This window comes from Polypterus senegalus, chromosome 3, assembly GCF_016835505.1.
Source record: "Polypterus senegalus isolate Bchr_013 chromosome 3, ASM1683550v1, whole genome shotgun sequence".
Lineage (NCBI taxonomy): Eukaryota > Metazoa > Chordata > Cladistia > Polypteriformes > Polypteridae > Polypterus > Polypterus senegalus.
The window spans coordinates 117,079,781-117,102,792 of NC_053156.1; the positions used below are offsets into that span (position 1 = coordinate 117,079,781).

The window sequence follows — 23,012 nt, forward strand, 5'->3', positions numbered from 1 at the left end:
GTAAGACAGACCAATATATGTATTCAAACTTGACTGTATGTATAGTACTGTACAATAAGTCCCTTAAGTCATAGTTTGTTTAACATGCTTTTTTATCATCATTTTAGCATATTGTGTAGATTTTCTATATTTCTTTTTTTGTAAATTATTTTATTATTTTGTTCAGTTATTACTGTTGCTCACATGGGTGCCAAACATTTAACAGCTTTGCACATCCTTTCCTTGTCTTTGTTATGTTACGTTATCAGTATGAGCCTCTCCTAGTGTTCATAGTGTTAACTGTGAGAGGAGGAGTTGCACTGGCAGACTTTGAACACTAGTATGTTTTCTGTTTGAACATTTCAGCCTGTTAATAATAAGCACTAACAGATAAAGGAGTTCAGTGTGGTTTCATTACCCCTTTGTGAGTCACAACGCAGAACCTTTGGAGGTTAACCAGATTCAAAGCCAAAGTGCAGCAGTACAGCACTTGCAGTGAAAACCGGTTAGAATGGGATAACTTAAAGTCACAAGCAATCACATTTGCTTTCTTTCCTCTCTCATAACTGCTTGACCACCTTAGTTTTTGTGGCAAGATCAATTGTCTTTTTTCTGGCAATTGTAACAGAACATAGTCAAAACAGCTGTGTGTAATAAACTGAGATCGAGATTAATGAGTCACGGCATAGAGAGCTGGTGTGACAAAAAACTGTCATTTGCCTGTGAGATGCAGTAGCGGTCGTAAGTTGAATGGTCATAAGTTGACGACTGCCTGTATATACAGAGAATAAAACCTCAACACTAAAAGAATATGATCAACAATATATACTAACCGACAAATTCAGATGCCCATTCCATCCTACTTAAGTGCTTTGAGTAGTGAGAAAAGTGCTATATAAATATAAAGAACTAGCTGAAGCCCGCTGTAGCATACGGAGGTGTAAGAATAGGAACGGAAAACGGTGAGAAAGGAATTCAGTATAACAAAGGCTTATGAAACCACCGTCGCAGTATAACGAAAATAGCAAGGAGCGAAACCAATGCCAATGGTCGAGAGAGTACCTTCCTGTAGCAGGCTGTGGAAAACATAGACATATTTAGATAGACGGCGCATTAACTGTGTTGCCCAGTTGACACGGTAAGTCAGCCTGTCCGCCCTATTGCGAGTGGTAAAAGTGCCATTTAAAGTAATATAGGTAGATGTGGAAACCGGGTTTTCTGATGCAAAAACAATAACGTTTTAAACAGTATCGTTTTGGCAACTCGTTTACATGCAATTATTTATATCCATTTATACACTAATAATGGCAATTATTAAATAATAATAATAATTATTATTATTAAATAATTCCTCCCATATAAGTAACATTTCTCAGACTGCTTTCTTCCATCTCCAAAACATCTCTAGACTTCGTCCTTTTCTTACGCAACACAGTACTAAAGTATTGGTTAATGCCCGAGTCACCTCATGTATAGATTACTGTAATGGTATTCTATATGTCATCCCACAAAAATGTATCCATCGCTTACAATTTATTCAAAATTCTGCTGCCAGGATAATAACCTGTTCTAAATCCACTGAACATACTACACCTATTCTCTCTCAACTTCACTGGCTCCCTGTTAACTACAGAATACTAAATACCGCTCTTAACATTTAAAGCTCTCCACAGCCTCACTGATCTTCTACAGATTGACACTCGTCTCGCTCACTCTGATTCTCATCTGCAGCTGTACTTTCTGTACCACACATCAGACTCAGTGCTCTGGGAGCTCGAGCGTCTCTCATTGTGCTCCTCAACTCGGGAATTCCCTTCTCTCTCATATACATCAGCTCGATTCAATAACACATTTTAAAACTACCCTCAAAACTTATCTTTTCAAACTGGTATACCAATTGTGAATTTTCCACTGTTACTGCCAGTTATCTTTGTTTGTTTGCTAATTATTGCTGTTTGATCAACAGCGATGGTGGACGCGAAAGTAGGATTAGAGATGGTGGGCGGGGCTCTGTCGTGCGTATCCCATGGTCTTAGAGTTGGTGGGTGGGGCTCTGTGAGTTGGAGGGCATGGCTCTCTGTCTTGCATGCGTTCTCTGTCTTGCTTGCCATTAGTTAGAGTTGGCGGGCGGGGCTCTGTCGAGCGTATCTCATGGTTTTAGAGTTGGCGGGCGGGGCTCTGTGAGTTGGCGAGCATGGCTGGCTGTCTGTCTTGCATGTGCTCTCTTTCTTGCTTGTGCTCACTGTCTTGCATGCCCTTAGTGAATTACTGTATATATATAGATTATTATTATTCTTATTACTAAACAGACAGCATTGTAAAGTAATTATCATCAAAGGAAGGACAGTTCTTAATTTTGTAAAGATGGAACATTGAAAGAAAAAAGTGAGAAGATGTGGATTTTAATCTCAATTGCAAATTCAAGAACAATGGATCCTCATAAATAAGCCTAGGAATGGAGTTCAATAGTGTAAAAACTACTGTGCCGAAAGATTATTTGCCAAGAGATGCTTTGAAAGAGTATGGAGGCCAACATCAGGAGATCTGAGCTGTTCAACACACTGCAATATTTCTTTAGAGTGTTATTCAAAATTATCTGAGTCTGGCAATATAATTAAAATGACTCAATGTTCTTAACTGATTAACTTAACTGGATTACCTAGTGACGGATTAGTAGAGATGACTGCTGCAACTGAAAAACTGTAGAACACCTCTTGATAGTAGGCAGAAAAAAAACTGGGCTGTAGTCTTAAGGTATGTACTTATTAAAACCAAAAACATGCATTTGTGACTAAGATGGTTTGCCACCATTACATGTCATAATGAAAAAAGAGAATGCAAGACTTGTAATGCATTTTCAAGTTCAAACTTTAATGAAGCAAAAACAAGCACATTTAACCTGCTGAAGCAGTGCCACATCTGGGATATTTCTTTGTCTCTAGTGAAGAATGGCACTGCACACTGCGCAGTTTTAGCTTTGGGGTTGTGAGAAAATGAAATGCAACCTGCCTTATGAAGTCCAGTATTTTCTGTATACCTATTTTGCATTTCATTTTGCTTAATCCTTCACACCACTGGAATGGCCCAATGAAGAATACATTAAAAAAAAAAGAAAATGCCTGCCTTTATAAAAAAAAGAACACTTAGATGTCATACCTGTCTCATCATCAAATAGCAAACTCAAAAGCATGCACTGAGGATTTTAAATATAGTACAGTACAAAGACAACTGAGTGGTAAAAATTCAGAAAATAAAAAGTGTGTTTCTCAGGCAAAAATGAGACAAGGACCACAAGGCCTTATGCTGCTCCTTGACTCAGAGGGTTAAATAAATCTTTTGAACACACAGGTATCACAAATGCATGTACAAAGTAAAAATCAAATCCATAGCCACCTTCCTGATTACAGCAGCTCGGACGTTTACACTAGAGAAGCTATGAGGTAGGCTGCTTGCTGTAAACAAAAAACAGAAATTAATTGTCACATTACCATTCATGAACAGCATAAATTATTACCTTACGCAAACGTCATGTAAAAGGGAACCCTGATGTTCACATAAGTATAACAATAGAACATTAAAGATACTTTCATATGAAATAAAACAAAGCCTTATCTGATTATCAGAATTGCAGGACTATGTAAAACTCAAGAGGTAGTTACTAGTATATAAATCATAATTATTACACACTAACGCTACTGTCAGTTTGTTCATAACACAGCAGAGAGGCAGGCTATAATGAGATGGGGGAAAAAAAGATACTTTTTTGGTATATTCCCTGAGTTAAATTATGTATCCTGAGATGCTTTAATTCTTTGTGCTGTATGTGCGTACACAGTGTGTATGCAAATATACAAAAATACACACACACACATATATACTGTGCAGTCATGTAAAACATTCAGAAGGAGATTTGTTTTGGTATGTGCTGTTAGGGATTTATATTTTTTTGGCGCATCTCTGGACTTAATCCAGATACACTCTGAAAGATCAATGGAACTTGTTTTGTTTTAATAAAAAACAAAATCTCAATCCTGATTTTATGTATTTTTTTTGGTTTTATACAAGCAGGGAATTCCAACTGTAAACTGAATCATGCAGTATGTTTCTGTACGAACAAGAAACTTTGGTATACGATTTTTATTTGAATTTCACCTTATATAGACTTTAATTTGTTGCTTAGCCTAGATAAAAATGAAATAAAACCATCCTGATTTGTCAATACACATTAAGCAAAGTACCAGTTCTCTAACAAACAAGGGTGTCACTTCTGCCGGTACAGTTTCACATTCAATATCGTCAAAATAGTGGCAATGTATCACTCTAAGCATACTGATAACCTGTTGAGTGCCTCTTGACAATAATTCAGCAAGTACAAGTGTGGAACTATGTGACTCTTGCTGAGTTTTTGATAGGACCTCACGTTATAACAGACCTATCAAACTAAAAAAGTAGACAGTCAAAAATTTTTTTTAGTGATCTACACTCCACACATTACGGAGGCATTTTGTACAGTACAATTTTACCACTGAAGGGTATGTTTGACAGATTTTGAATTCACACTTAATAATTTAAAGAATTTGATTATTTTTTTCAGTCATTTAGAACACAAACTTAATTGAGATGTAAACACATTATGTAAACTCGATATTGCATTATAAAAACTGAAAACAGTTTGATGAAAATGAGTACTACACTATCTACTGAAAGTAAGGCTCTTCATTTAGTAATACACACAGTCAATACTTAAAATAGTTTGTTTTTTGAGCTAAAATATGTGATTATTATTATTATTATTATTATTATTAAGAGCAGTCAGCTATCCAGAGTATAAAACAGGCTCTTTAGTTATATGCTAAAAGGTGACTCACTCAGATGGCTACTGCCTGAGTATTACACACTAACAACATATAATGATGACATTCTGCTCTGATACATTTTATATACATACACATGCTCCTCACAAAAAGGTAATGACCAGCAGTTAGGGTTTTTTTTACTGTCATACAAACAGTTCATTTGTTAAAAATATTAATCAGGAAAACAAACAGATGTCATATTTCTTTGTTATTTTATGTACAGTGAAATTTTTGATTTTTACACTATAAACATATATTTCTATCTCATTTCTGATTATTGGGACTCCAAATACACATTTATAAGGTGAAACAGGACTTTTGGGAGGAAGATTATAATTGGATTAACCCTGACCTCTTATGTGCAACCAAGTCCCAAAATGAGTGCTACTGGATGTGGTAAAACTACTTAACCACTGATAGTTTGTTAAGAAAAAAAAAACTGCCATTCAGAAGATGAACTGAAGAGCCCCAACATCTGAGACAAACTAACGTGGCTAGCAAAATTTATATACTCAGGTAAATGGCTCTTTTAAGTAAACTGAGTTCATGATTATAATAGGAAGGCTTTCTGTGAGCAGCACATATATGAATATAATACATACGAAAGAATAGGATAGCTTAACAGATATCAACACATTCAGTAAAACAGCACTTGATGAAACACAGGCACACAAAAGAAACATTCATTATTTAGGGTAAGAAAATATCCTGATGGCAAGAGCCAAAAGTGTACAAAAATGTCTAGGCTTGGTGAAACACCAATCTATTATTTGCATTGTATTTTTCTCAATACTTTACTTAACATTTTCTTTGTGTTTTCCTGATTTGTTTAGTGAAGCAATCCTTTGGTTAATTGGAAATTTATTAACAGTCACTGTTGTCTGACAAAAAAGGAATGGTTCAGAATCAGATAAAAAGGCCTTCCAGAAAATGGATTTCCTCATCCAATATAAAGAAACTGATTGAAGGTTTTTGTTTGCAAAAAAGTACAATACATGATCTGAGCACAAAAAAGGATGGCAAGTATTGTTGTCAAGGATTCTATAAAATTGAGGTACGATTGAAAGCCACCCTTAAATGTGCATCTAGGTCCACAAAACATGTGTAGCAGGATTAGTTAAGGTTAAATAATTTAAAAATATATTTATATATATATATATATATAATAGAAATTCACAGTTTTACACAGTAGTTAAAAAGCAGAGCTGCTTTGAGTGAAATTACTTCCCCTGTACTTTTTCAAGTATGAGGTAGATGTGGTATGTATATCCAAAGTTGGTAAAAAGATGTGTATTTTCAGAAAAAATTAAGTTTTTTTTCTTTTCTGGACAGAAGGCCCTTTCCTGTTGGGATCTTCCAAAGAAGATGAAGGCTTACTTGTTGAAGCTTCTTGAGAAGGGCGCCCAGATCGTTCCAAGCCCTCCAGTCTTCCTTCCAGGTGAAATGGTGAGGCAGAATAGACACCTTCTCTCAGGAATGCTGAACTTGACGGCACAGACTCTGCTTCATATCTTCCCTGAGAAGTACTGGGCAGCTGCGTAAGAGTTTTATGAGGGCAGTTGGCTACCATGTGAGTGATGCTTTGACAGTAATGGCACTTCTTTGGCTGAGGTGGTAAGTTGCATTCCTTAGCATGGTGATCAAGACCACCACAGTTGTAGCATCTATTAAAAGAGGAAGAAAAGAGAACCTATATATTAAAAACTGCAGATGAATTAAAGCATAACATTAACAAATGTAAATATGATAGGGTGACAAAAAATCCTTCAAATGGACCCTGGAAAATTTGTACTATCATGAGGCATTCAGTGTCCACTACAGATAATTCACTTCTTTAGTTTTGAAAACTGCACATTGGGAAGTTAACCAGGTTTTTTTTTTAATTCTCAAAGAGTTCTGATTGATTTAGATGATCCTGCAGAATTCTTTATTTATATGATAAACCATATACTCAAAGAAACCACTGGAAAGTAAGGGGGTGTGTGTCCAAGATGAAACCCTGGATGGTGAAAATCAAGAAAAACTCTCAGATCGTGTGGATAAAGTGAAAACCCAGATGGCTTAAAAATGTCTGGATGAGATAGGATACTAAGACAACTTAGCTATTAAGATATCCAAAAAAGTGAAGAAGTGAGTGGTCTACTAGTGTCTGTAAATTTTATTTTGATCTAAATCAAGCTGACAATCAAATTTGAAAAAGAAAACGCTTTTTAGGAACAGTTTCTAATACATTTGAGGTGTTCAAAAAGTTAAGCTCAAAGGGAAAAAAGAAGTCACTATTTGGCTTTATACTAGACATTCCCCTCATTAATATGTATTCTTTATGAATCAACATTACTGTATTTATCAAAATCGATGAAATCTACTGTATCTATGGCATGTATAATAATAGTAATAATTCTTTACATTTATATAGAGCTTGTCTTACTATCAAAGCGCTCTCAACGCAGGACTGGATTTAGAAAGCATTATAACCCCTTCAATTACTGCACATTTTATTGTGTTGTAGATTTTATTTGAAGTGGATACATTTGACATTTTCCCCAAATATATAAACTCAATAACTCAAAATGATCACATGAAAAATTAACAGTCCTTCATGGACACTCTTTTAGGTCCCCCCTCACACATGATAGGGCTACTTCATTTGAAATGCTCCCTTAACTGAAAATCAACTTATTTAATTTTTTTTGGTTAAAGAATAAAATGAGCAGCTGGAAACCTTTACCTTTTCAGCCTAACTTTTTGAGCTCATCTATATATGTTTTAGTTAAATATAGATTTTACATGGCTTGTCAGTTAATTTATAAAACTGTTTATTGGTTACACAGTGTGAAGTGATTTGTGCTATGTAACCTCAAGGCATTTCAGGATGAAAACAACAATGTGCTTGTTAGTTTATTTAGAACAAAGCACTCTGCTTTACCACAAAACTATTCCTGCAACAACAAGATATTTGTAAATCGCCTTTAAAGATTAAATATTTCATTTTTTTTAAATAGTATTTTATTAGCTACACAATGTTTCCAGAGCTGAAAATTTATTTTTTTTAATTTTAATTGTGTATATGCTGTACCTTTAAAAAGAAATTGGTATAATGTGAACATTGGAATTATTGCAGAATACAGAATTTTCCCATTATATATTAATATTAATTTAGAAAGTTCAAAATAGGGTTGGCATTGTGAGCACTAACATCTCACAGCTTAAAATCAAAGGGTTCAAACTGTAGTCTGATCACAGTCACTGTGAGACCATCTACAAAATAAGCATATGGAAATTTACTTTGCTGGGGGCACAGAAAACATTCTGGGGGGCAAGGTGGCACAGTATTGTGTGGTACGCACATGTTCCTGCAATTTTGTTTTTGCAAAGATGTGTGTGTCAGGTTAATTAGTCAACTTAAATTACCCCAGTGTGAATACTGTGAGTGGTTATGGGTTTGCTTTGTTGGTTTATGCCATGTGCCTACATCTCCCAGGACTGGGCTCATCTCCTTGTGACTTTGAATCAGATGGATAGAGACAATGGATGAATGGGGAAAATTATGATACTAAAATAGAGAGGTAACAAACAAAAAATATTTTTTAGGATTTAATATTGAGTGGGATTCAACTAGAGGAAACTTCTAAATTAGATGTATTTTTTTATTTCTTCACCAAAAGACTTCAATGTGCATTTCCATGTTGAATGCATGAAATTGTTTACATTGAAATTAGGACTATGTTAAAACTGAGTTAGTAGTTTATCATATATATTATATAGACAGAAACAACGCTTTCATTCATATTTTGCATCTAACAAGATCTTTTACTTTTTTTCACTTCCTTCACATACTGTTCGAAGAAGTCAATTTTACAAAATTCCCAGTAGATGGCGCCATATCTAACGATTAAATTAGGCAAACTGCGATGAACAATATAAACAGGATTTTACAATGAATTAAGAAGGCCATGCAAGTACTTAAGTGATAAACTGCAGTTATTTGTTATTATGTAACTTAGGTCACTTCCTTATCATTCTATATCCATTGACTACTTTTTTAAGCATAAGAAAAATCACACAAATACTTTCTGGCTACTGTTTCACTATAGTATAGCATTCCAACTCATCAAAACTTGGGAAATACATCAAATAATAAATAACATAACACTAAAGAACATAACATTCTCAAATGGTTAACACAAATATTCAAAAAAATGAAAAAGGACCAACAAACACAATGTAACAAGAGGCTGGAGAACTAACTATGTGTAGCAAAAGAAGACATGTCTCATTCAAGTGTAAAAAACAATAACAGCTATCTATTAAAAAAAGAAATTCTAGTTCCATTTCTACCTATCTTATCCTATACAAGCATCAGACAATACACTTTGACTTTAATGTATACCATAAATATTTTTCATATTAGATATTATTTTATTCATAAACCCCTACTTGCGCGTAACAGGTCAGCTGAGAATCACCAGTCTATGAAACACATCCTTGGTATCAGTAAGGGAAACCATGGTACCTAGAACAAAAACCTATGGACCCCTGATGAATCTGCAGACTCCAAATTCCACACTCTTATATATATATATGTATAAAAAGTGAGAAAACAAGAAAATGCATGTGTTACACTTAATGTATAGACTTTTGTGACACTGAAAGTGCATGTTGGAACTTGCATGATACACAGTAAGACAGCAGAAATTTACATTAAATTAGCAAGAAAATGTTAGCCTTTTAAATACCACAGGTATTTGCTAATGACAAACTACTCAAATACAACAAATTGGAGATTGAACAAATCCAACCATGAATCTGTGGATGCACAAAACGCGAAGATTTCCAAACACAATGGTGCATGATAATTAAAAGGAATCACAAATAAATATTAATGTAAAGAACAGAAAGCTTGAGGAATCTGAGGCAATAAAGGGAAAAGAAAAATTAATGTTAACTTAGAATTCTATTATTTGTTAAAAGTATGTAGATAGTATTCAGATAAAATATAAAAAAATAAATACTGTATATGTCCATTCTGATTACAAAAACAAAATGTTTTACACAGCCTGGCTATGCCTTCTAATATTTACTGACAAATGTAATTTTATGTTTGATATGGCAATGCTTTTGAAGAGTCTAAGAATTTTAATTAACATCATGAACAAATGCAGGCCTAGGCACGTGAACAAATATTAATAATATTTTCAGTGTACCATAATACTATATTATTAACTGAATGAAGTAACACATCTCAAGAACAGTTTAAAAAAAAAAGGGAGAAGCTGTAGCACATGCATTTAAGAAAATGATAGCCAATGGGTTTTGTGAAATTACCTTTATATGTGAATACTATACTTAGATTACAAATCTACACTCGAAATATATTTAACCAATTAAGCATAGAACTCAATGAAAACACTATTTAAGTGTTCCTAAAGGATCACAGACATATTACACATTTACAAACAATACATTGGTACCTTTCTAGAAGTATATACTGTATTTATACATTTGTATGTGTTGCATTCAGATTCTTAAACACAGTTAGAAAACAAAACTATGACATCAGTCAGCCTGTTCACTAGATGCACAAGGATTTCAATGAAAAACAAAGATAAACAGAAAATCCTTAAACATAAATTACTGTGATTACTATACTGTACAATACAAGAACATTTGTTTTTTTCCATATTTTTAGATAACACATGATTAGTCACTTCTGCAAAATTAATAAAGACTTCTGTATTGTAATAACCATATTAATAATAGTTTAATAGTTGGGCAAGTAAACAACATTGTTACTGACTTTAACTTTATGCATTTACATCACTTTCTGAAGTGTCAAAATGTAATTTATTATTACAGTAAATTGTTTATTTGGATAGCTTCAATGAAAACAGCTCTAAGCACTGACATGTAAAATATTCTTTGATAAGAACTGACAATTAATAATACAATAAGAATAATCCTGACTCAATTCTTTCCACTTAAATAATTTTTAAGTGTGAAAATTAACCTCAGATATCTCAAAAATTTCTTCATGATATTTATTTAAGATATATTTCACAAACATCAGTAAAATGAGTAAATTTAGCTAAATGAGTCCTTGTAAGATTTGGCAGACAACAGTTGAGACTGGTATGTTTCACGCTAAGATGTTTTTTAAATATATAAAAATGTGAATTTCAAATGATTGGAACTAAATGAATATTATATGTCAAGAGTTACATGTATATTATTACTTTTCATACATAAGTAAAATGTGTTGAACACCATTCTAGTCCCAATGTTATTTAAACATTGAGAAAAAAACACTGCTTTGAAAAATATTAGAATTATTTTCTTTCTTTTACATGTGGAGGCATGGATGAAAGCAAACTAAGCTTGCAAGCCACTGCAGCTGAATTTGAAGTTTCCTCTTTCTCTTTTATTACATCAGTTTGTAAACCCTAAATTCAATATAGTACACCCTCCTTGTATCTCAACTGTCTTCTGGTGATGAAGAGAAAGTCCTAGTTTGTAGTGTGTCAGAGTAATTTAACGTGACAACAGTTGACAATGGTTGCTAATGGTATATTTCATAATGAGTCCTTTCATTGTTGTTAAAAATGAAGATGAAATGAAACATTTCACTTCAGCATGGGTAGAATATTTGGTACATGAACTACTTGTTCTTGGTATATTAAACACATATCACGATGAAAAATAATACTAAGTACTGCATTCATTATCATCTCACTTCTAATTTTGACATTAACTATTCTCTAAATATAACTGAATTTATATTTAAATTATTTTTCCCAAACTGGAAAAAATGAAGTACTGTATGGGACTTTACTTTCAGAAATAACATACTTCCCTCCAAAGAATGGTCCATGCCTTATGTCTGATACTGCTACTGTAGGGGGGTCAAGTTCCAGCCCCTTGCAACCCAGTATCAGATTAAGTATGTTAAGAAGACAAATTAAAGGAAAAATATGTTTTTATATTTAACCTTACGGAAACTTAACTGAAAAATGTTTTTATACTGTAGCTCCCAGGGCAGGAAAATGGCAAAAATACTTTTTTATTAAATGAACAATTGGAAACACATGAATGCAGCAGACAATAAAAGAATGATTTTTATTGTGAAACTGCCATGACTTTATTATTGCAGCTTAAGTGTTCTTCAAAGATGAGGATTTTAGGATTCGTGTCATAGGGTAGCTAGCAGGGAACAATGGCAATGGACAAACAGATAAGTTACAATGTTAAGCTCTAATAAATACCAATTTTTAATAAATTAAAAGACATTAAAATGTCTGTAATCATTATCCCCTAAAAAGTAACATTAATTAAATCTTTTGAATATGATAAAACCTGCCTGCTTTCATAAATGTAATACAGTCAGAATCCAACAGTAGTAATAAATCATTTTTAAATACAAAAGCACTGCTTTAGAAAAAGCCAATTTAACTACTCTCTGATATATAATTTACTGAACCATTTTACTGCAAGGCTGATGAACCAAACTGCCATTATGCCCTGATTCAACAAAGTCTTCTCAGTCATGTTCTGTATCATCTATGTATTAGTTGCTCAATTTGTTTAATTGGCCACTGCTTCAGACCACTGATAAAAACAGAGAGAATAAACTGCACAAAGAATTACCAGCAGTGATGAACTCAGGTCACACATATGGGTCTCTTTGAGGAAAGCTCTTCTCAAACAACAGGATGGCTTTAAACTGTATGCGCGCCTGTTAGCATGTGCTTTAGTTCTAGGGGGAGGGGTGGTATTTATTCTGTTCTTCTGACTATTTATTCATTCCATGTCAATCATTCCCTCTAGCTGCACAGATCATACCCCTATTCTGAAATGCTTTCGTTCTCAAGGGATTTACAGCAAAATGGAAATGGTCAGCCACCTCTAAGCATAACTGCATCACTGGAGCATGCTCACATTGCCAGTGCTCTTTAACCCTTTTTATTCTGCAAGAGCTTGTCACTACACAACCAGAAATGGAATATCTAAACTAATTATATCAACTACTTATTTAACACACCTACATATAAACAAAATATCAATTCCAGCACATCCAAACAAATATATGCACAAAATACATGATCCATGTTTGTAAAAAAATACATGTTATGAGTTGAAAAAGACATACATTGCAATAAATCAGAATTGTTTTAATGATAACCTTTAAAATTCACCCAATAAACACTGAGAACTAAAGTGTAATGCCATATGCAAGCTCATAAAAAGGCAAATCAGAAAGTCTAAATAGCTACTGCTACTTCCCTCGCTCTTTTTAAAAAGGTACTTCTACAAGAGGGCTGGCTGACACAAAGGAAATAACCCTTCCATTCATTTGAGGCCGCCTAAGTTACTAGGTAGCTTCCTGTTTTTAAGGTATAGCATGTAACAGGGTAACTTTCAGCGTGGAAGGGTATCCATCACCCAAGGAATATGAAAAGAGTTTGGATTTTGAACATGCTTAATAGTATATTATAGTATAGTTAATTCAAGACAAAAAGAAAGAATATATAAAAACAAGAACATTATACACCTACAATGGAATCTCTTTTTCCTACATCCATGTTTTCTCACTGAGGAGCATTTAATTAACATCAAACTGATATTAATCAATAATCAACAGTGTACAAAAATCTTGAAGGTGTTCAGAATTATGCATCTTCACTTTCACAACTGATATGTTAATTATATTTTCAAAAATAGTATGATTACGGCACATCTGTAATTCTGTCACACAAAATGAGTCACATTCTCAAAAAATAAATGCATCCAAAAGCCTCTGTTTTACAGTCCTGGTAAACGTTTTGATAATGTTATTCATTTATTCAGGGAATAAATGAGCAATCCTTAAAATACATAATGCAGTTCTTTTTAGGATACTGACCAACACTGAAGCACGAATAATAAAATACTTAGATATGTTTTAATGGTTAGATATAGAGTATACATCCTAAAAAGAAGTATGATACTAGAGTTTAATCTGTTACATTTTAGTCACATCATCTTAATCATAAAAGACTTAAGAGAGTGGCATTAATGTTGCTGTTAATCATAAAAACTTGATGTAAATAATTTCTAGTATGTCACATAATTAAGGTACTGCACAAATGTTTATGACTTATTTCAAGAACAAAATATTCTACCTTATGGAATTGAAAGAGTAAATGAATAATAAGAAAACATGCTTTTACTTAGGTTAAGAAATGTTTTTCAATCAACCTAAGATCTATAGATTATCTACAAAAACCAAAATGACTTGTAAAATTTGAATTCTCAATCTCAAATCTTATCACTAAAATTTGATTCTCTTTCTTCTTTTATATATATATATATATATATATATATATATATATATATATATATATATATATATATATATATATATATATATATATATATATATATATATATATATAATTTTCCTTTGATGTTGATCTGTACTCTGTGGTTCAGATGTTTCCTTAACTATCAATTCATCAAAGAAAAAAAGAGCTGAACTGGGCCAAGTTACAATTAATAATTAATGAAGTGTTTCAGTAAGTATATTCATGAATGGGGCTTGGTATGACGAACCCCTTTTCCTGAGTCAGCTTTACAAAAATCATTGATGTTTTCATTTATGCTTTCACGGATTTCTGAATAATTTAACAGTTAATATACAAATAATCAAAACTAGTGTTCTCTTTCTGTTAGACAAAACATCAAATTATAATTGCATGTTTAACCAGACACAGCTCCATTTAAATGTATACAAGAAAAAAAATCCATAGACTCAATGTGTGTATATGAAACATATTTAAATGCTTATCAGTTGCTTTTAAATGAAACAAAAAGTTCTACATGAATTATCTGGAAGCCAGCATGGGGTCAAGCATGGTGGCATCTTAAATTAGAGCAGGCAAAGAGGGGGAAGGGCACTGGAATTTAGGTTAGATTTGCACTCCTGTGGGGCCAACTACCTATTCCTGCCAACCCCCACCTTTCACTTCATTCATGCTCTCAAGAAACTGTTTTAGCCAGTGAAATTATCATAGCTATCAACTCAGCTAAGGCACAGATCTACTACAGAAAGAAATGGAGGACCAGAAATCAGCCTTTACCTCAGGTTTCATGATTATAATAACACAAGAAATTCATATAAAAAGAAAATAAGGAAAGAAAAAACAAGAAGAAAACAACTGATGGTTACATGCTACTTCCAACATGCGGTTTGGCTTTATCTCACTAAAGATGTGACTGTGGTTAACTTTGTAAGAAGAAACTGCATTACAAGTTTAAAATGTATACAGAAAATGCACAGTTTGCACTTTACCAAATAATCCGAATGTATTATGTAATAATGTAATAACTGATTATAAAACAAATTAGCTGTTGTAATAAGCTATTAGAAAAACCATCATTTAAGAAATCTTCAATAATGTCAGTAAAACTGAATATAACGTATTGTAAAAGAAAAAAAACAAAACACCTCAATAATTTGAACAAAACTACTGTATACTAATATGAAAACTACTTCATTCTCAAATTCAGAACCATAATTAAATTCAAATAAAAAAAAAACTGTGAAAGCATTTATAAAAATGTAAACGTTTGTTCTGTCAACTTGTTTGATTTATTAACTTTGTAATAAAATCATTTTAGTCCAAAAGTTTCAACTGTTAAAATCAACTAGAACCAGACAAGCCAATATTCTTTCAAATTATTTATAGTAGTACTAGGGTGTTGTACTGTGTTAGCCATTATGAATGTAGAGAAGAGCCAATTATTTGCACATTTTCAACGTGAATTAATCTGACAAAGGGAGTTTAATCACATTGGAGAATTCATAAAGTACAGTATAACTAAAATCTTTTCATAACAAAAAGTTGGAAATCTGTAAAGATTTTTAATGGAAAAATTAATTAATCAGCCAGTCAGCCACCTTTAATATTATAATTAATTGCGTTTAATAAGTACTAACTATAATGCCAGTAACATTTATTTTTACAAACTGTTGTTTCAATGGAGTTCTTTGTGACTTATGTTTATGATACACAATATTGCAAACATTGTGCTAAATCGTTGATTGATTCAGTTAATTAAAATCATTCTTAATAAAAACAAATTTAATCAGCCTAAGCAAAATGAAATTAGTTTTAAATATGCTGTAAATTGTACAGTGACCAATACCTTTTGTTTTTACTATAACATGTACAAAATGAGTATTGCACTTAACATTATATTATAAAGTTAGGTTAATTAAAAACAGAAATTGAAATAACATGCTCAATAGTCACAGAAAGAGACATGATTAAGAAAAGAAAACAGCTATTTCAAAAGGTTAATATATGAGGTTAAAAAAGACTATGACGTTAAAAAAGACAGATGCAGGTATTAGAAAAGATTTGTGAAACCAAGTCATGTCTATCTTTTTACAATTAGTTAAGTACTAAAAATAATGTAATTTGTTTTAGTCTAATATTTTAGTACATTCAGACATGGATGAAAATTACATAATTGGATCAGTATGTTTAATTTTCAAAATCTAATTAATTACATCAAATATGAATAACTATATTCACATTTCATTATCTCAATGAATTACATCTTCAATAAATCTGTTCATCAAAAAATAAGATGGTGTTCAACAGAACTAAAAATTAAATTTAAACAAGAATTGTATACCACCTCAATTTTGAATTTTAATCTAAAGTGATACTATGCACAATGAGTATAAGTAACATTCAACAACACAACACCAAATTTCTCAGAAACATGTTCAATTTACTGACCATAAACTTATAACTTTATAATATATTAATATTGTAAACTGCCAACACCATAATAGCATACAATTAGCTAGTTGCACTCCATAATTAATTAGAAAATAAGCAAACTCTTTGACAACTTTGATATTTTTGCTTCTGAAATGTGCAAGCTAATTTTTCCATTCCAGTTACCATTTCAGGCTTTAAACTGCCTTAATCTCCTGCCCTCAGATGTTGACCTTGCAAGAAGAGAGTTCAAAGGTCAGAACAGGCAGACCATAAAAGATGTGGACTGATAATTCATGCCTGAAAGAACTCAATTTCAAAAACGAAAAAGCTATTAAAATCACACACATTTAGGTGGTTTGAAAAACATGCAATGTGAATTAAGATTCAGTACTTAGAATTAACTTGTTTCCTGAGTTTTGAAATTCTGAAAAAAGGATGCTTGGACATTTCCCACCAGGTTTTATTTTAGTTGTTTTGAAGCATACACTAGTTTCTGCTTCTTTATTGTTAAAATATCTGGATGAAAGTGAACTATCAATGGCAAACATCTTTTAAATAAACATTTAAAAGTATATGAAAATTAATATGTGCATTCCAGCCTGATGTTCAGTTGAGCATGTTTGATTTAAATGCAGACAAAGAACAGGAATCTTTACTAAAAATAAAGTAACAAATTAATGTAATTTACAGTGTTGTCCCCATCTAAATATCTAGGTAACTTTTAGGGTAATCTCACTAAAACATCTTAAATATCATTGGGAAAGTACAGTGGAACTCAATATATCTTCAAAGTAAAATTATTCTTGGCATGGTGTGCTTAACCTGAAAGCTATGGGAGGCCGTGTTGTAACCAGAAGCAATGAAATTAGAGCAGTCTGTGGTTTGTAACTGTTACAACTGTACTGAAGTGTCTGAACCTTAAGATAATGGTTAACAAATTATCAAAATATACCTTCCACTATAAAAAATTCTTAGAGAAAGAGAAGGTTATTAGATTTTCAAGCTTTCTCTGAAATGAGGATTATATCAACAATAATCAATTAAAAACTACTTAATATTGTCTCACTGATTATTTCATATTATTCAAATAAATTAACATTAACAAAAGCACATGTTGATCACAAAATACTAAAATAAGTCATATATAATATCTAAATACAAAAAAAAAACACAACAGTCATTTCAATGCACTTTCTAAAATCATTTACAACTCTACAACAAAGCAAAATATAAGTAATTATAGCTGTCAGTAAAATATTAAACACTTACTGAACCTCTATATGTAATGTATTAATATGTTACTTAAGATATATGGTCAAAATTGAAAGGCACTGTAAATGTGTTCTAATGATATTTCTTTATGACACATATTCACGCTGCATTACGTAAATATGCTTAAAAAAATCAATATAATTTAGAAACAATATAATATCCACCCTATTTTAATGTATATGCTGAAAAGAATAAAGATTTTTTTAAAACATAAAAATATATTCAGACATTATTTTTAAGATGGTATGTTTTCGTTCAATTCATCAATTCATAAAAAAACATCATGATAAGTCTTGATTGCTAAATGAATAGTTCTAGAATTTTTTACATTTACTGTCATAATATATTTACATTTTTGGAAAGGTAAGGATTATGACCATTATGAATGTGGTCTATATTCCACATAACATAACATAACATAACATAACAACATCTTTAAACCAGAGGAGCCAGAGCCTATCCCAGCAGCACTGCATGCATTGTAGGAAATAGCTCAGGGCACAAGTCAAACTAAGTGTCCATGCTTAATATTAGATTCAACAAAATAATACATTTAAGGCTAAGAATAGGGATTCAAGTAAAATGAATATTACGCATTTATGCAAATGTTAAAAAAGTTCAAATTTTCCTTTCCTAATTCTATAGTTATAACTGTGAAAATCAGAGAAGGTAGGTTAAAAACTGTAGAATACCTCAATACAAAGAGTACATTTCAAAATTACAATTTAAACTTTCAAATACAAATTCATGAACTTAAAAAGGGGATTATCCATGAATAAAACACCCAACTCATACATAGTAGATATAGAAAGAACCAAATCAAAAATAAAGGTGCTTACCTGTCTCCCTTTGGTTTTCTTTTTTGCACAATCTTCCCTTTCGGTCGCCTTTCACTACCAACACAGGGGCTGCCTCCTGGACCCGTTACCCGTAATGATTCTAAACCTTTGGAAGATTTTTTAAACGTGAATTCTACCAACTCTCCCTCTTTTAGGCTCCGGAATCCTTCCATGAAAAGTTTGCTCTGCAAAGTGAAATAAAAAATTCCCACTAGAAATGTAAAATCTCTGCAGCATTTTAATGGAATTAAAACAAAATTTAAAAAAAAATTCTAATATGCATATTTTAACAATAAAGTCAAAATAAAAAAAAAAAACGCACATTTAAAATTTTTACTTAGAAATGTATATACTTAGAACTGAAATTAATGGTGCAACCTCATTTAATCACAATTGTTGGAAATAAACCACACTTATACACTAATAATAACAATAATATGCAGAAAGAGATGGTAGGCTTATAAAGGCACAATGGAAGTCCTTTCCACTCCTCTACACCTTCCGTCTTTAACTGTTGCCCTGGTTACAAGTAAGTGAAATAATCACAGAAAATGTGCTCCAAGATGACTTACTGTAGGTTACTGCCTAGACAGCAAGCCTGTAATGGGGGAAGGGGGTGACAAATGGATCATTTCTTTCTGTGAATGGACTTGCCTCTTAGCCTTATGCCCGTCTTTTATTTTACTGTAGTTAATTAAGATATTGTGCACAACAGCCTATTGTAAACAGTCAAAGGTAGTTCAAATTTATACACAAATGCAATCTATGAAAAAATAGCTATGTTCATATACACATTATTAATATTTTAATGTGCATCTAATGTGCACAAAAATATAAACCACTGAACTTCTTTATTAAACTGCAAAGTTAGCTAGTAAATACTGCAGCCTGGAATTGTAAGTTGTACAAAAAATGTATTTTATCAGTTAGTTAGATTCACTGAAGAAGGTCTTCCAGAATTGGAAACATACCATAACTCAAAATAAAACATAATTTAGAGGGAAAGCAATGTTTATCAGCTAAAGGCAGAATATACCACTGAATACTTTCAAATACTTGAAGTAAGCAAATTAAAATAAACACAAACAAAAATATATTTTTGGAAAGTGTTAATCTTTAACCATATATACAGAGTACAATATATTTTTGGTTTATTAACTATAGTGTAAAACATCAAATTATTTTGTCTTATTCAGTTTACTCACAATACAACTTTGAAATGTTCTTTAAATGTGTAACAGTTCAATACATACTATATATGCTAAATTGCCTTTCTAGTGGCCATACATAGTGATACTAATTGCATACTTCATTAGTTTCCTTTACAAACTGTTATTGAATACAAATACAAAAGAAGACTAGCTATTGTTTCACACAAAACAATTTTTAAAGCATGAATTTTTCCCATCTCTGTGTCAGAAGATAGGAAATACATATTTTCTTGAGAATTTTCCTTGGACTCATAAGCTTGCTTTTAATACCTGACACAGTGGTCAAACGTCATTGCCAAAGCATTGCATTATTGGACTAGGCTTAATAAAGGAGAATAAGACCCCAGAATCATGTCTTCTGTGTTGTTAGTTTTCAGGTAAGCAATCTGTATTGTTTGCTTGGAATGCAACTAAGACTATGAAGAACACTTCATTAAATCTTTAAAATGCCAAAAGTGATATGAGCAGTAAGATGATAACATTTGCAGAAGATTATGTGTTTTAAGAAGTGAGAATTAAATTGTGCATTGAAGCTATATAGTACTTGGCTGTGAGGACCCACTAATTGAACCATAGCAGCAACTATCAATTTTTGGTCTACCACACAAAACAGTTCACTGCTGTGCATATTCAATGTATTGCTTGTGTGTTCAGCAGCAGGGGCTTAACAGCTTTTTTCAGTATTTTTGGGCCTTTCAACTTGGGACAAATCTCAAGCAACATGCAAATCAAATCCAAGGGTTTTGCTCTTCACTATCTGTGTCAGATTATTTTTTCAAAATGCTTTGGAGTATAGGAAGGTACACTATTTTCAGATTAGCCATAACAGCAAATTAACTGTATAATTTTGAATTTGAGGTGGGTGGTATTTTTGGCTTTTTGTGAGAAGGTCACTAGAAGTATTCTGAAATGAGTAGTGAGCCAATACAATAATACAAATGAGGGAACTATTTAGTCAAAATGTTTACAAAAATACATTACTATGTTAACATCTTTAGAAGGAGAACTCATAAAAATAAGTGTTTAAGTGGCCCAATTTTTTTTCCAAACCCAAAGCAAATTATTGAAATATAAAAATGTCAACATGTATACAGTGTATTGAATACTTATAGGAATAATGAGTAAAGGTCATACATGCTCATTATAAATTTTATTTATTCATAATGTCCAAAAAATACAGCAAACAGAATATTTTGCTGACTAGATTGTACACTAATGTGTTGCTTAAAAGAACATTGAAAAGGACAGTGATTACCATGCTGGATTGGTTGCAGACCTGCAATTTGAGGATGCTTCCTATGTTTGCAGCTAGGATCAGGAACAAAAGATACCCCTGTTGTCTCTCAGGATAAACTCTAATGTTCTCATGGTCTCTGTTAACTTCATGCAACATTTGGCAAAGTATAGATAAAGAAACATACATAATAAAATACATTTTGTGATAGTGTATCAAAATATTTTGCCAATATCATTTCCACAGCAGTGTCAATATGCACTCACCTAAAGGATTATTAGGAACACCATACTAATACGGTATTTGACCCCCTTTCGCCTTCAGAACTGCCTTAATTCTACGTGGCATTGATTCAACAAGGTGCTGAAAGCATTCTTTAGAAATGGTGGCCCATATTGATAGGATAGCATCTTGCAGTTGATGGAGATTTGTGGGATGCACATCCAGGGCACGAAGCTCCCGTTCCACCACATCCCAAAGATGCTCTATTGGGATGAGATCTGGTGACTGTGGGGGCCATTTTAGTACAGTGAACTCATTGTCATGTTCAAGAAACCAATCTGAAATGATTCGAGCTTTGTGACATGGTGCATTATCCTGCTGGAAGTAGCCATCAGAGGATGGGTACATGGTGGTCATGAAGGGATGGACATGGTCAGAAACAATGCTCAGGTAGTCTGTGGCATTTAAACGATGCCCAATTGGCACTTAATGGCCTAAAGTGTGCCAAGAAAACATCCCCCACACCATTACACCACCACCACCAGCCTGCACAGTGGTAACAAGGCATGATGGATCCATGTTCTCATTCTGTTTACGCCAAATTCTGACTCTACCATTTGAATGTCTCAACAGAAATCGAGACTCATCAGACCAGGCAACATTTTTCCAGTCTTCAACTGTCCAATTTTGGTGAGCTCGTGCAAACTGTAGCCTCTTTTTCCTATTTGTAGTGGAGATGAGTAGTACCCGGTGGGGTCTTCTGCTGTTGTAGCTCATTCGCCTCAAGGTTGTGCGTGTTGTGGCTTCACAAATGCTTTGCTGCATACCTCGGTTGTAACGAGTGGTTATTTCAGTCAAAGTTGCTCTTCTATCAGTTTGAATCAGTCGGCCCATTCTCCTCTGACCTCTAGCATCAATAAGGCATTTTCGCCCACAGGACTGCCGCATACTGGATGTTTTTCCCTTTTCACACCATTCTTTGTAAACCCTAGAAATGGTTGTGCGTAAAAATCCCAGTAACTGAGCAGATTGTGAAATACTCAGACTGGCCTGTCTGGCACCAACAACCATGCCATGCTCAAAATTGCCTAAATCACCTTTCTTTCCCATTCTGACATTCAGTTTGGAGTTCAGGAGATTGTCTTGACCAGGACCACACCCCTAAATGCATTGAAGCAACTGCCATGTAATTGGTTGATTAGATAATTCCATTAATGAGAAATTGAACAGGTGTTCCTAATAATCCTTTAGGTGAGTGTAAGTGATTGAACAGAAATGACAAGAATGAAGAACTGAGATAAAAATCAAAAAGTACCTCAGTAGAATGCCAATGAAGAAAAAAAAAAGACTTACATTATGGAAGAAACAGAAACTGCATTTTGTGATGCTTTACAAATATTCTATAAATTAACTACCTGACTAGCTTGTTGTACAATCTGAGAAAAGTTTTATACTCAACTACAAACTAACTGCAACCTTCTTTATTTATTAACTAGAAAGGCTCAACAGCATTTAATCAAAAAACAAACACTGCTTTTAATTATTATGCTTTTAAGCAATCACTGCACAAGACAAGAGTAGCAAAATCAATTACAAATATTTTTTAAAAAACTGATCCTGCTTTTCCACAT

At 32.7% G+C, this 23,012-nt stretch overlaps 1 protein-coding gene across 3 annotated transcripts in view; it reads right to left on the reverse strand.

Moving 5' to 3' along the window:
- Nucleotides 1–6,055: 6,055 nt before the first annotated feature.
- Nucleotides 6,056–23,012, reverse strand: part of lin28aa (lin-28 homolog Aa) — a 93,274-nt gene continuing 76,317 nt past the window's right edge. For all 3 annotated transcript variants that reach the window (XM_039749952.1, XM_039749951.1, XM_039749953.1), the window contains 2 exons: nucleotides 18,715–18,899; nucleotides 6,056–6,499 (listed from right to left, as the gene is read on the reverse strand). In XM_039749952.1, coding sequence (XP_039605886.1) covers nucleotides 6,142–6,499; nucleotides 18,715–18,899 — 543 coding nt within the window. In that variant the 3' untranslated portion in view covers nucleotides 6,056–6,141. The remainder of the gene's footprint in view (nucleotides 6,500–18,714; nucleotides 18,900–23,012) is intronic.